This window comes from Vidua macroura, unplaced genomic scaffold, assembly GCF_024509145.1.
Source record: "Vidua macroura isolate BioBank_ID:100142 unplaced genomic scaffold, ASM2450914v1 whyUn_scaffold_156, whole genome shotgun sequence".
Taxonomy (NCBI): domain Eukaryota; kingdom Metazoa; phylum Chordata; class Aves; order Passeriformes; family Viduidae; genus Vidua; species Vidua macroura.
This window is the reverse complement of record NW_026530557.1, coordinates 101,397-115,362: the sequence shown is the minus strand read 5'-3', so window position 1 is coordinate 115,362 and position 13,966 is coordinate 101,397. Positions and strand designations below refer to the sequence as shown.

At 65.3% G+C, this 13,966-nt stretch overlaps 1 protein-coding gene across 1 annotated transcript in view; it reads right to left on the bottom strand.

Moving 5' to 3' along the window:
* The window catches only part of SHARPIN (SHANK associated RH domain interactor), a 43,213-nt gene that overhangs the window by 2,179 nt on the left and 27,068 nt on the right, over positions 1–13,966 (bottom strand). The window contains exons 10-14 of the mRNA XM_053969293.1: positions 8,200–8,360; positions 3,175–3,286; positions 1,288–1,467; positions 1,110–1,208; positions 885–1,028 (exon numbers count right to left, since the gene is read on the bottom strand). Coding sequence (XP_053825268.1) covers positions 885–1,028; positions 1,110–1,208; positions 1,288–1,467; positions 3,175–3,286; positions 8,200–8,360 — 696 coding nt within the window. The remainder of the gene's footprint in view (positions 1–884; positions 1,029–1,109; positions 1,209–1,287; positions 1,468–3,174; positions 3,287–8,199; positions 8,361–13,966) is intronic.

The window sequence follows — 13,966 nt, the reverse complement described above, 5'->3', positions numbered from 1 at the left end:
TCACTCTGTGTCCAATTCCTCACCCTGGGGTCACTCTGTGTCCAATTCCTCACCCTGGGGTCACTCTGTGTCCCCCCCTCACCCTGGGGTCACTCTGTGTCCCCCCCCCCCTCACCCTGGGGTCACTCTGTGTCCAATTCCTCACCCTGGGGTCACTCTGTGTCCCCCCCCTCACCCTGGGGTCACTCTGTGTCCAATTCCTCACCCTGGGGTCACTCTGTGTCCCCCCCCTCACCCTGGGGTCACTCTGTGTCCAATTCCTCACCCTGGGGTCACTCTGTGTCCCCCCCCCTCACCCTGGGGTCACTCTGTGTCCCCCCCTCCCCCTGGGGTCACTCTGTGTCCAATTCCTCACCCTGGGGTCACTCTGTGTCCCCCCCCCCTCACCCTGGGGTCACTCTGTGTCCCCCCCTCACCCTGGGGTCACTCTGTGCCCCCCTCCTCACCCTGGGGTCACTCTGTGTCCCCCCCTCACCCTGGGGTCACTCTGTGTCCCCCCCTCACCCTGGGGTCACTCTGTGCCCCCCTCCTCACCCTGGGGTCACTCTGTGTCCCCCCCTCACCCTGGGGTCACTCTGTGTCCTCCCCCCCTCACCCTGGGGTCACTCTGCGTCCCCTTCCTCACCCTGGGGTCACTCTGTGTCCCCCCCCCATCACCCCGAGACCCCAACACAGCTCTTGGTGACCCCCCCTCATCTCAGGACCCCCCCCCCGGGACCCCCCCCCTCACCGCCGGCCCCCATCGGGGTCCCTTGGTGACCCAGCAGATCTCGGTCTGGCACACGGTGCAGCGGATCCCCCTGGATCCCCCCGGATCCCCCGGGGTCCCCGCTCACCCCAAACCCCCCGGGACCCCCCCCCCATCCTCGGGACCCCCCCCTCACCGCCGGCCCCCATCGGGGTCCCTTGGTGACCCAGCAGATCTCGGTCTGGCACACGGTGCAGCGGATCCAGTCGCACCCGTCCTTCTTCTGCACCACGATGCGGCACGTGGGGCAGTGCATGGCCTCCCCCCGCTGCACCAGCGTCTGGGGGGGGCACGGGGAGGGGGGGTCAGAGCTGCGGGGACCCCCCCCCGGGACCCCCGGCCCCCCGAGGAGCCCCCGCACCTGCAGCATGTCCCGCGTCTGGCGCGCCGCCGCGTCGTGGAGCGCCCGCAGCTGCAGCTCGTCCTGGTACTGCCGGCAGTTCTGGCCCTCGTGGATGGCCTGGGGGGGGCCGGGGGGGGTCAGCTCGGGGACCCCCGGGACCCCCCCCCCCACACCCCGGGACCCCCGCCGGGCTCACCTTGCACAGGAGGCAGTTGAGGGCCCCGCACACCGGGCACGGGAACTCGTTCACCGCGTCCTCGTAGAAGCACCAGCCCGGGCAGTCCCGGCCCCGGCAGTGGAAGCTGTTCCGGCTGCGGCGCTCGGCCAGCGCCAGCCCCCGCGCCAGGAACCGCGCGTGCTCCTCGGGGGACAGCAGCTGCGACATTGGGGACATCGAGGGGGGCGACGTTGGGACCCCCCTGAGTGACTGTCACCCACCCATGGGGACCCCCGAGTCACCAGCCCCCACGCCAGGAACCGCGCGTGCTCCTCGGGGGACAGCAGCTGCGACAGTGGGGACATCGAGGGGGGCGACGTTGGGACCCCCTGAGTGACCGTCACCCACCCACGGGGACCCTGTGCCAGCCCCTGTGCCAGGAACCGCGCGTGCTCCTCGGGGGACAGCAGCTGCGACAGTGGGGACACGGACAGGGGCGTTGGGACCCCCTGAGTGACCGTCACCCACCCACGGGGACCCTGTGCCAGCCCCCGCGCCATGAACCGCGCGTGCTCCTCGGGGGACAGCAGCTGCGACACGGGGACATCGAGGGGGGTGGCATTGGGACCCCCTGAGTGACCGTCACCCACCCACGGGGACCCCCGAGTCACCAGCCCCCGCGCCAGGAACCGCGCGTGCTCCTCGGGGGACAGCAGCTGTGACATCGGGGACACGGACAGGGGCGTTGGGACCCCCTGAGTGACCGTCACCCACCCCTGGGGACCACCAGTCCTGCACCAGGGGTGCCATGTCCACGTTGGGACCCCCTGAGTGACCGTCACCCACCCACGGGGACCCTGTGCCAGCCCCCGCGCCAGGAACCGCGCGTGCTCCTCGGGGGACAGCACCTGCGACAGTGGGGACACGGACAGGGGCGTTGGGACCCCCTGAGTGACCGTCACCCACCCATGGGGACCACCAGCCCCTGCACCAGGGGTGCCATGTCCACGTTGGGACCCCCTGAGTGACCGTCACCCACCCACGGGGGACCCTGTGCCAGCTTCCGTGCCAGGGGTGCCATGTCCACGTTGGGACCCCCTGAGTGACTGTCACCCACCCACGGGGACCCCCGAGTCACCAGCCCCCGCGCCAGGAACCGCGCGTGCTCCTCGGGGGACAGCAGCTGCGACAGTGGGGACATCGAGGGGGTGGCATTGGGACCCCCTGAGTGACCGTCACCCACCCACGGGGACCCTGTGCCAGCCCCTGTGCCAGGAACCGCGCGTGCTCCTCGGGGGACAGCAGCTGTGACATTGGGAACATCGAGGGGGGGTGGCATTGGGACCCCCTGAGTGACCGTCACCCACCCATGGGGACCACCAGTCCTGCACCAGGGGTGCCATGTCCACGTTGGGACCCCCCTGAGTGACCGTCACCCACCCATGGGGACCCCCGAGTCACCAGCCCCTGCACCAGGGGTGGCATGTCCACGTTGGGACCCCCTGAGTGACCGTCACCCACCCACGGGGACCCCCGAGTCACCAGCCCCTGCACCAGGGGTGGCATGCCCACGTTGGGACCCCCTGAGTGACCGTCACCCACCCATGGGGACCCCCGAGTCACCAGCCCCTGCACCAGGGGTGGCATGTCCACGTTGGGACCCCCCTGAGTGACCGTCACCCACCCACGGGGACCCCCGAGTCACCAGCCCCTGCACCAGGGGTGGCATGCCCACGTTGGGACCCCCTGAGTGACCGTCACCCACCCACGGGGACCCCCGTGTCACCGCCCCCGCCCAAGGGGACAGCCCGGTGCCCGGGGAGCCCCCGCGGCGTGGCTGTGACCCCCGGGCCCCCCGGACCCCCCGGGCCCCCCAGACCCCCCGGACCCCCCGGACCCCCCGGACCCCCCGGACCCCCGGCGCACCGCGCGGATCTCGCGCTCCTGCAGGTGGCTGCCGCAGGCGTAGGTGACATCGCGGAAGGGACAGGCCACCACCGGCTCCTCGCTGAAGTTGATCACCTGGCGCAGGCACTCCCTGGGGACGGCGGGGACACGGGGGCGTCACGGGGGGCGCGGGGACACCGGGGGGCTCGGGGACATCGGGGGGCTCAGGGACATCGGGGGGGCTCAGGGACATTGGGGGGCTCAGGGACATTGGGGGGCTCGGGGACATCGGGGGGGGCTCGGGGACACCGGGGGGCGCGGGGACACCGGGGGGCGCGGGGACATCGGGGGGCGCGGGGACACCGGGGGGCTCGGGGACATCGGGGGGCTCAGGGACACCGGGGGGCTCAGTGACATCGGGGAGCTTGGGGACACCGGGGGGCGCGGGGACATCGGGGGGCGCGGGGACATCGGGGGGCTCGGGGACATCGGGGGGCTCAGGGACATCGGGGGGCTCAGGGACATCGGGGGGGCTCGGGGACATCGGGGGGGCTGAGGGACATCGGGGGGCTCAGGGACACTGGGGGGCTCAGGGACATCGGGGGGCTCGGGGACATCGGGGGGCTCAGGGACATCGGGGGGCTCGGGGACATCGGGGGGCTCGGGGACACCGGGAAGCTCGGGGACATCGGGGGGCGCGGGGACATCGGGGGGCTCAGGGACATTGGGGGGGCTCGGGGACATCGGGGGGCTCGGGGACATTGGGGGGCTCAGTGACATCGGGGGGCTCGGGGACATCAGGGGGGCTCAGGGACATTGGGGGGCTCAGTGACATTGGGGGGCTCGGGGACATCGGGGGGCTCGGGGACATCGGGGGGGCTCGGGGACATTGGGGGGCTCAGGGACACCGGGGGGCGCGGGGACGGTCACTGGGTGGTCACTGGGTGGTCACTGGGGTGGTCACTGGGGGGTCACTGGGATGGTCACTGGGTGGTCACTGGGTGGTCACTGGGATGGTCACCAGGTGGTCACTGGGATGGTCACTGAGTGGTCACTGGGGTGGTGTGGGGGTGGTCACTGGGTGGTCACTGGATGGTCACTGGGTGGTCACTGGGTGGTCACTGGGTGGTGTGGGGGTGGTCACTGGGTGGTCACTGGGGTGGTCACTGGGTGGTCACTGGGGTGATCACTGGGTGGTCACTGGGATGGTCACTGGGGTGGTCACTGGGTGGTCACTGGGATGGTCACTGGGTGGTCACTGGGTGGTCACTGAGGTGGTCACTGGGTGGTCACTGGGTGGTCACTGGGATGGTCACTGGGTGGTCACTGGGTGGTCACTGGGGTGGTCACTGGGTGGTCACTGGGTGGTCACTGGGTGGTCACTGAGTGGTCACTGGGTGGTCACTGGGGGGTCACTGGGTGGTCACTGGGGTGGTCACTGGGTGGTCACTGGGTGGTCACTGGGGGGTCACTGGGTGGTCACTGAGTGGTCACTGGGGTGATCACTGGGTGGTCACTGGGATGGTCACTGGGGTGGTCACTGGGTGGTCACTGGGATGGTCACTGGGTGGTCACTGGGTGGTCACTGAGGTGGTCACTGGGTGGTCACTGGGTGGTCACTGGGATGGTCACTGGGTGGTCACTGGGTGGTCACTGGGGTGGTCACTGGGTGGTCACTGGGTGGTCACTGGGGGGTCACTGGGTGGTCACTGAGTGGTCACTGGGGTGATCACTGGGTGGTCACTGGGATGGTCACTGGGGTGGTCACTGGGTGGTCACTGGGATGGTCACTGGGTGGTCACTGGGTGGTCACTGAGGTGGTCACTGGGTGGTCACTGGGTGGTCACTGGGATGGTCACTGGGTGGTCACTGGGTGGTCACTGGGGTGGTCACTGGGTGGTCACTGGGTGGTCACTGGGGGGTCACTGGGTGGTCACTGAGTGGTCACTGGGGTGATCACTGGGTGGTCACTGGGATGGTCACTGGGGTGGTCACTGTGGTGGTCACTGAGTGGTCACTGGGGTGGTCACTGGGGGGTCACTGGGTGGTCACTGGGGTGGTGTGGGGGTGGTCACTGGGGTGGTCACTGGGTGGTCACTGGGATGGTCACTGGGATGGTCACTGGGGTGGTCACTGGGGTGGTCACTGGGTGGTCACTGGGTGGTCACTGGGGTGGTCACTGGGATGGTCACTGGGTGGTCACTGGGGGGTCACTGGGTGGTCACTGGGGTGGTGTGGGGGTGGTCACTGGGGTGGTCACTGGGTGGTCACTGGGATGGTCACTGGGGTGGTCACTGTGGTGGTCACTGAGTGGTCACTGGGGTGGTCACTGGGGGGTCACTGGGTGGTCACTGGGGTGGTGTGGGGGTGGTCACTGGGTGGTCACTGGGTGGTCACTGGGGTGGTCACTGGGATGGTCACTGGGTGGTCACTGGGGGGTCACTGGGTGGTCACTGGGGTGGTGTGGGGGTGGTCACTGGGGTGGTCACTGGGTGGTCACTGGGATGGTCACTGGGGTGGTCACTGTGGTGGTCACTGAGTGGTCACTGGGGTGGTCACTGGGGGGTCACTGGGTGGTCACTGGGGTGGTGTGGGGGTGGTCACTGGGGTGGTCACTGGGATGGTCACTGGGATGGTCACTGGGGTGGTCACTGGGGTGGTCACTGGGTGGTCACTGGGTGGTCACTGGGGTGGTCACTGGGATGGTCACTGGGTGGTCACTGGGGGGTCACTGGGTGGTCACTGGGGTGGTGTGGGGGTGGTCACTGGGTGGTCACTGGGTGGTCACTGGGATGGTCACTGGGTGGTCACTGGGTGGTCACTGGGATGGTCACTGGGTGGTCACTAGGTGGTCACTGGGGGGTCACTGGGTGGTCACTGGGTGGTCACTGGGATGGTCACTGGGTGGTCACTGGGTGGTCACTGGGGGGTCACTGGGGTGGTCACTGGGTGGTCACTGGGTGGTCACTGGGGTGGTCACTGGGGTGGTCACTGGGATGGTCACTGGGTGGTCACTGGGTGGTCACTGGGGGGTCACTGGGGTGGTCAATGGGTGGTCACTGGGGTGGTCACTGAGTGGTCACTGGGGGGTCACTGGGATGGTCACTGGGGTGGTCACTGGGATGGTCACTGGGTGGTCACTGGGGTGGTCACTGGGATGGTCACTGGGTGGTCACTGGGGTGGTCACTGGGATGGTCACTGGGTGGTCACTGGGGTGGTCACTGGGATGGTCACTGGGGGGTCACTGCCGGGGGGGGTCAGTGGTCACTCTGGTGTGGGGGATGCTGGGACGGCCCCGGCAGTGGTGGGGGGGTCCCGGGGGTGTCCCTGAGGTGTCCCAGGTGTGCCCGGGTATGTCCCAGGTGTATCCCAGTGAAATCCAGGTGTGTCCCAGGTGTGCCTAGGTGTCCCCAGGTGTATCCCGGTGTATGCCAGGTGTGCCCAGGTGTATCCCAGTGTATCCCAGGTGTATCCTGGTGTATCCCGCTGTGTCCCAGCTGTGTCCCACTGTGTCCCAGGTGTATCCCATGTATGTCCTACCGTGTCACAGATGTGCCCAGGTGTGTCCCAGTGTATCCCAGGTGTATCCCAGGTGTGTCCTTCCGTGTCCCAGGTGTGCCCAGGTGTATCCCAGTGTATCCCAGGTGTATCCTGCTGTGTCCCAGGTGTGCCCAGGTGTATCCCAGGTGTATCCCGGTGTGTCCCGCCATCTCCCAGGTGTGCCCAGGTGTATCCCAGGTGTGCCCAGATGTGCCCCAGGTGTGCCCAGGTGTGTCCCAGGTGTGCCCAGGTGTATCCCAGGTGTGCCCAGGCGTATCCCAGGTGTGTCCCAGGTGTGCCCAGGTGTGTCCCACTGTGCCCAGGTGTATCCCAGGTGTAGCCCAGGTGTGCCCAGGTGTGCCCAGGTGTATCCCAGGTCTGCCCAGGTGTATCCCAGGTGTGTCCCAGGTGTACCCCAGGTGTGCCCAGGTGTATCCCAGGTGTGCCCAGGTGTGCCCAGTTGTATCCCAGGTGTATCCCAGGTGTATCCCAGGTGTGCCCACGTGTGCCCAGTTGTATCCCAGGTGTGCCCAGGCATATCCCAGGTGTGTCCCAGGTGTGCCCAGGTGTGCCCAGGTGTATCCCAGGTGTGCCTAGGTGTATCCCAGGTGTGCCCAGGTGTGCCCAGGTGTATCCCAGGTCTGCCCAGGTGTATCCCAGGTGTATCCCAGGTGTGCCCAGGTGTATCCCAGGTCTGCCCAGGTGTATCCCAGGTGTGTCCTTCGTGTCCCAGGTGTGCCCAGGTGTATCCTGCTGTGTCCCAGGTGTGCTCAGGTGTATCCCAGGTGTATCCCGGTGTGTCCCACCGTGTCCCAGGTGTGCCCAGGTGTGCCCAGGTGTGCCCAGTTGTACCCCAGGTGTGCCCACGTGTGCCCAGGTGTATCCCAGGTGTGCCCCAGGTGTGCCCAGGTGTGGCCCAGGTGTATCCCAGGTGTGCTCAGGTGTGTCCCAGGTGTATCCCAGGTGTGCCCAGGTGTGCCCAGGTGTATCCCAGGTCTGCCCAGGTGTATCCCAGGTGTGCCCAGGTGTATCCCAGGTCTGCCCAGGTGTATCCCAGGTGTGCCAGTTGTATCCCAGGTGTGCCCAGGTGTATCCCAGGTGTGCCCAGGTGTGCCCAGGTGTATCCCAGGTGTGCTCAGGTGTGTCCCAGGTGTATCCCAGGTGTGCCCAGGTGTGCCCAGGTGTATCCCAGGTCTGCCCAGGTGTATCCCAGGTGTGCCCAGGTGTATCCCAGGTCTGCCCAGGTGTATCCCAGGTGTGCCAGTTGTATCCCAGGTGTGCCCAGGTGTATCCCAGGTGTGCCCAGGTGTGCCCAGGTGTATCCCAGGTGTATCCCAGGTGTGCCCAGGTGTGCCCACGTGTGCCCGGGTGTATCCCAGGTGTATCCCAGGTGTGCCCAGGTGTGCCCAGGCGTATCCCAGGTGTGCCCAGGTGTGCCCACGTGTGCCCGGGTGTATCCAGGTGTACCCCAGGTGTGCCCAGGTGTGGCCCAGGTGTGCCCAGGTGCGTCGTGGCCGCGGTACCTGCAGAAGCTGTGCAGGCAGTCCCGCAGGAGCACGGCCCGGCCCGCCGGCACCTCCTGCAGGCAGATCCCGCACTCGAGCGGCTCCGGGTTCGGCACCAGCTCCTCCTGCTCCGCCCGCAGCAGCTGCTGGAAGTTCCGCTGCCGCTCCGCCTCCAGCGCCTGGGAACGGGGACAGAAACGGGGAAAATGGGAAAAACGGGAAAAACGGGAGCGGCTGCTGGAAGTTCCGCTGCCGCTCCACCTCCAGCGCCTGGGAACGGGGACAGAAACGGGGAAAATGGGAAAAAACGGGAAAAACGGGAGCGGCTGCTGGAAGTTCCGCTGCCGCTCCGCCTCCAGCGCCTGGGAACGGGGACAGAAACGGGGGAAAATGGGAAAAACGGGAAAAACGGGAGCGGCTGCTGGAAGTTCCGCTGCCGCTCCGCCTCCAGCGCCTGGGAACGGGGACAGAAACGGGGAAAATGGGAAAAACGGGAAAAACGGGAAAAACGGGAGCGGCTGCTGGAAGTTCCGCTGCCGCTCCGCCTCCAGCGCCTGGGAACGGGCAGAAAAACGGGGAAAATGGGAAAAACGGGAAAAACGGGAGCGGCTGCTGGAAGTTCCGCTGCCGCTCCGCCTCCAGCGCCTGGGAACGGGGACAGAAACGGGGAAAATGGGAAAAACGGGAAAAACGGGAGCGGCTGCTGGAAGTTCCGCTGCCGCTCCGCCTCCAGCGCCTGGGAACGGGGACAGAAACGGGGAAAATGGGAAAAACGGGAAAAACGGGAAAAACGGGAGCGGCTGCTGGAAGTTCCGCTGCCGCTCCGCCTCCAGCGCCTGGGAACGGGGGAAAAACGGGGAAAATGGGAAAAACGGGAAAAAACGGGAGCGGCTGCTGGAAGTTCCGCTGCCGCTCCGCCTCCAGCGCCTGGGAACGGGGAAAAACGGGGGAAAACGGGAAAAACGGGAAAAAACGGGAGCGGCTGCTGGAAGTTCCGCTGCCGCTCCGCCTCCAGCGCCTGGGAACGGGCAGAAAAACGGGGAAAATGGGAAAAAACGGGAAAAACGGGAGCGGCTGCTGGAAGTTCCGCTGCCGCTCCGCCTCCAGCGCCTGGGAACGGGGACAGAAACGGGGAAAATGGGAAAAACGGGAAAAAACGGGAGCGGCTGCTGGAAGTTCTGCTGCCGCTCCACCTCCAGCGCCTGGGAACGGGCAGAAAAACGGGGAAAATGGGAAAAATGGGAAAAACGGGAGCGGCTGCTGGAAGTTCCGCTGCCGCTCCGCCTCCAGCGCCTGGGAACGGGGACAGAAACGGGGAAAATGGGAAAAACGGGAAAAACGGGAGCGGCTGCTGGAAGTTCCGCTGCCGCTCCGCCTCCAGTGCCTGGGAACGGGGACAGAAACGGGGGAAAATGGGAAAAACGGGAAAAACGGGAAAAACGGGAGCGGCTGCTGGAAGTTCCGCTGCCGCTCCGCCTCCAGCGCCTGGGAACGGGGGAAAAACGGGGAAAATGGGAAAAACGGGAAAAACGGGAGCGGCTGCTGGAAGTTCCGCTGCCGCTCCGCCTCCAGCGCCTGGGAACGGGGGAAAAACGGGGGAAAACGGGAAAAAACGGGAAAAACGGGAGCGGCTGCTGGAAGTTCCGCTGCCGCTCCGCCTCCAGCGCCTGGGAACGGGGACAGAAACGGGGAAAATGGGAAAAACGGGAAAAACGGGAGCGGCTGCTGGAAGTTCCGCTGCCGCTCCGCCTCCAGCGCCTGGGAACGGGGACAGAAACGGGGAAAATGGGAAAAAACGGGAAAAAACGGGAGCGGCTGCTGGAAGTTCTGCTGCCGCTCCACCTCCAGCGCCTGGAACGGGCAGAAAAACGGGGAAAATGGGAAAAAATGGGAAAAACGGGAGCGGCTGCTGGAAGTTCCGCTGCCGCTCCGCCTCCAGCGCCTGGGAACGGGGACAGAAACGGGGAAAATGGGAAAAACGGGAAAAACGGGAAAAACGGGAGCGGCTGCTGGAAGTTCCGCTGCCGCTCCGCCTCCAGCGCCTGGGAACGGGGGAAAAACGGGGAAAATGGGAAAAACGGGAAAAACGGGGAAAAACGGGAGCGGCTGCTGGAAGTTCCGCTGCCGCTCCGCCTCCAGCGCCTGGGAACGGGGACAGAAACGGGGAAAACGGGAAAAACGGGAAAAACGGAGCGGCTGCTGGAAGTTCCGCTGCCGCTCCGCCTCCAGCGCCTGGGAACGGGCACAGAAACGGGGAAAATGGGAAAAACGGGAAAAAACGGGAGCGGCTGCTGGAAGTTCCGCTGCCGCTCCGCCTCCAGCGCCTGGGAACGGGGACAGAAACGGGGAAAATGGGAAAAACGGGAGCGGCTGCTGGAAGTTCCGCTGCCGCTCCGCCTCCAGCGCCTGGGAACGGGGACAGAAAAACGGGGAAAATGGGAAAATGGGAAAAACGGGAAAAACAGGAGCGGCTGCTGGAAGTTCCGCTGCCGCTCCGCCTCCAGCGCCTGGGAACGGGCAGAAAAACGGGGAAAATGGGAAAAACGGGAAAAACGGGAGCGGCTGCTGGAAGTTCCGCTGCCGCTCCGCCTCCAGCGCCTGGGAACGGGGACAGAAACGGGGAAAATGGGAAAAACGGGAAAAACGGGAGCGGCTGCTGGAAGTTCTGCTGCCGCTCCACCTCCAGCGCCTGGGAACGGGCAGAAAAACGGGGAAAATGGGAAAAATGGGAAAAACGGGAGCGGCTGCTGGAAGTTCCGCTGCCGCTCCGCCTCCAGCGCCTGGGAACGGGGACAGAAACGGGGAAAATGGAAAAACGGGAAAAACGGGAGCGGCTGCTGGAAGTTCCGCTGCCGCTCCGCCTCCAGTGCCTGGGAACGGGGACAGAAACGGGGAAAATGGGAAAAACGGGAAAAACGGGAAAAACGGGAGCGGCTGCTGGAAGTTCCGCTGCCGCTCCGCCTCCAGCGCCTGGGAACGGGGGAAAAACGGGGAAAATGGGAAAAACGGGAAAAACGGGAGCGGCTGCTGGAAGTTCCGCTGCCGCTCCGCCTCCAGCGCCTGGGAACGGGGGAAAAACGGGGAAAACGGGAAAAACGGGAAAAACGGGAGCGGCTGCTGGAAGTTCCGCTGCCGCTCCGCCTCCAGCGCCTGGGAACGGGGACAGAAACGGGGAAAATGGGAAAAACGGAAAAACGGGAGCGGCTGCTGGAAGTTCCGCTGCCGCTCCGCCTCCAGCGCCTGGGAACGGGGACAGAAACGGGGAAAATGGGAAAAACGGGAAAAACGGGAGCGGCTGCTGGAAGTTCTGCTGCCGCTCCACCTCCAGCGCCTGGGAACGGGCAGAAAAACGGGGAAAATGGGAAAAATGGGAAAAACGGGAGCGGCTGCTGGAAGTTCCGCTGCCGCTCCGCCTCCAGCGCCTGGGAACGGGGACAGAAACGGGGAAAATGGGAAAAACGGGAAAAACGGAAAACGGGAGCGGCTGCTGGAAGTTCCGCTGCCGCTCCGCCTCCAGCGCCTGGGAACGGGGGAAAAACGGGAAAATGGGAAAAACGGGAAAAACGGGAAAAACGGGAGCGGCTGCTGGAAGTTCCGCTGCCGCTCCGCCTCCAGCGCCTGGGAACGGGGACAGAAACGGGGAAAACGGGAAAAACGGGAAAAAACGGGAGCGGCTGCTGGAAGTTCCGCTGCCGCTCCGCCTCCAGCGCCTGGGAACGGGCACAGAAACGGGGAAAATGGGAAAAACGGGAAAAACGGGAGCGGCTGCTGGAAGTTCCGCTGCCGCTCCGCCTCCAGCGCCTGGAACGGGGACAGAAACGGGGAAAATGGGAAAAACGGGAGCGGCTGCTGGAAGTTCCGCTGCCGCTCCGCCTCCAGCGCCTGGGAACGGGGACAGAAAAACGGGGAAAATGGGAAAATGGGAAAAACGGGAAAAACAGGAGCGGCTGCTGGAAGTTCCGCTGCCGCTCCGCCTCCAGCGCCTGGGAACGGGCAGAAAAACGGGGAAAATGGAAAAACGGGAAAAACGGGAAAAACGGGAGCGGCTGCTGGAAGTTCCGCTGCCGCTCCGCCTCCAGCGCCTGGGAACGGGGACAGAAACGGGGAAAATGGGAAAAATGGGAAAAACGGGAGCGGCTGCTGGAAGTTCCGCTGCCGCTCCGCCTCCAGCGCCTGGGAACGGGGACAGAAACGGGGAAAATGGGAAAAACGGGAAAAACGGGAGCGGCTGCTGGAAGTTCCGCTGCCGCTCCGCCTCCAGCGCCTGGGAACGGGGACAGAAACGGGGAAAATGGGAAAAATGGGAAAAACGGAAAAACGGGAGCGGCTGCTGGAAGTTCCGCTGCCGCTCCGCCTCCAGCGCCTGGGAACGGGGACAGAAACGGGGAAAATGGGAAAAACGGGAAAAACGGGAGCGGCTGCTGGAAGTTCCGCTGCCGCTCCGCCTCCAGCGCCTGGGAACGGGGACAGAAACGGGGAAAATGGGAAAAACGGGAAAAACGGGAGCGGCTGCTGGAAGTTCCGCTGCCGCTCCGCCTCCAGCGCCTGGGAACGGGGACAGAAACGGGGAAAATGGGAAAAACGGAAAAACGGGAAAAACGGGAGCGGCTGCTGGAAGTTCCGCTGCCGCTCCGCCTCCAGCGCCTGGGAACGGGGACAGAAACGGGGAAAATGGGAAAAACGGGAAAAACGGGAGCGGCTGCTGGAAGTTCCGCTGCCGCTCCGCCTCCAGTGCCTGGGAACGGGGACAGAAACGGGGAAAATGGGAAAAACGGGAAAAACGGGAAAAACGGGAGCGGCTGCTGGAAGTTCCGCTGCCGCTCCGCCTCCAGCGCCTGGGAACGGGGGAAAAACGGGGAAAATGGGAAAAACGGGAAAAACGGGAGCGGCTGCTGGAAGTTCCGCTGCCGCTCCGCCTCCAGCGCCTGGGAACGGGGGAAAAACGGGGAAAACGGGAAAAACGGGAAAAACGGGAGCGGCTGCTGGAAGTTCCGCTGCCGCTCCGCCTCCAGCGCCTGGGAACGGGGACAGAAACGGGGAAAATGGGAAAAACGGGAAAAACGGGAGCGGCTGCTGGAAGTTCCGCTGCCGCTCCGCCTCCAGCGCCTGGGAACGGGGACAGAAACGGGGAAAATGGGAAAAACGGGAAAAACGGGAGCGGCTGCTGGAAGTTCTGCTGCCGCTCCACCTCCAGCGCCTGGGAACGGGCAGAAAAACGGGGAAAATGGAAAAATGGGAAAAACGGGAGCGGCTGCTGGAAGTTCCGCTGCCGCTCCGCCTCCAGCGCCTGGGAACGGGGACAGAAACGGGGAAAATGGGAAAAACGGGAAAAACGGGAAAAACGGGAGCGGCTGCTGGAAGTTCCGCTGCCGCTCCGCCTCCAGCGCCTGGGAACGGGGGAAAAACGGGGAAAATGGGAAAAACGGGAAAAACGGAAAAACGGGAGCGGCTGCTGGAAGTTCCGCTGCCGCTCCGCCTCCAGCGCCTGGGAACGGGGACAGAAACGGGGAAAACGGGAAAAACGGGAAAAACGGGAGCGGCTGCTGGAAGTTCCGCTGCCGCTCCGCCTCCAGCGCCTGGGAACGGGCACAGAAACGGGGAAAATGGGAAAAACGGGAAAAACGGGAGCGGCTGCTGGAAGTTCCGCTGCCGCTCCGCCTCCAGCGCCTGGGAACGGGGACAGAAACGGGGAAAATGGGAAAAACGGGAGCGGCTGCTGGAAGTTCCGCTGCCGCTCCGCCTCCAGCGCCTGGGAACGGGGACAGAAAAACGGGGAAAATGGGAA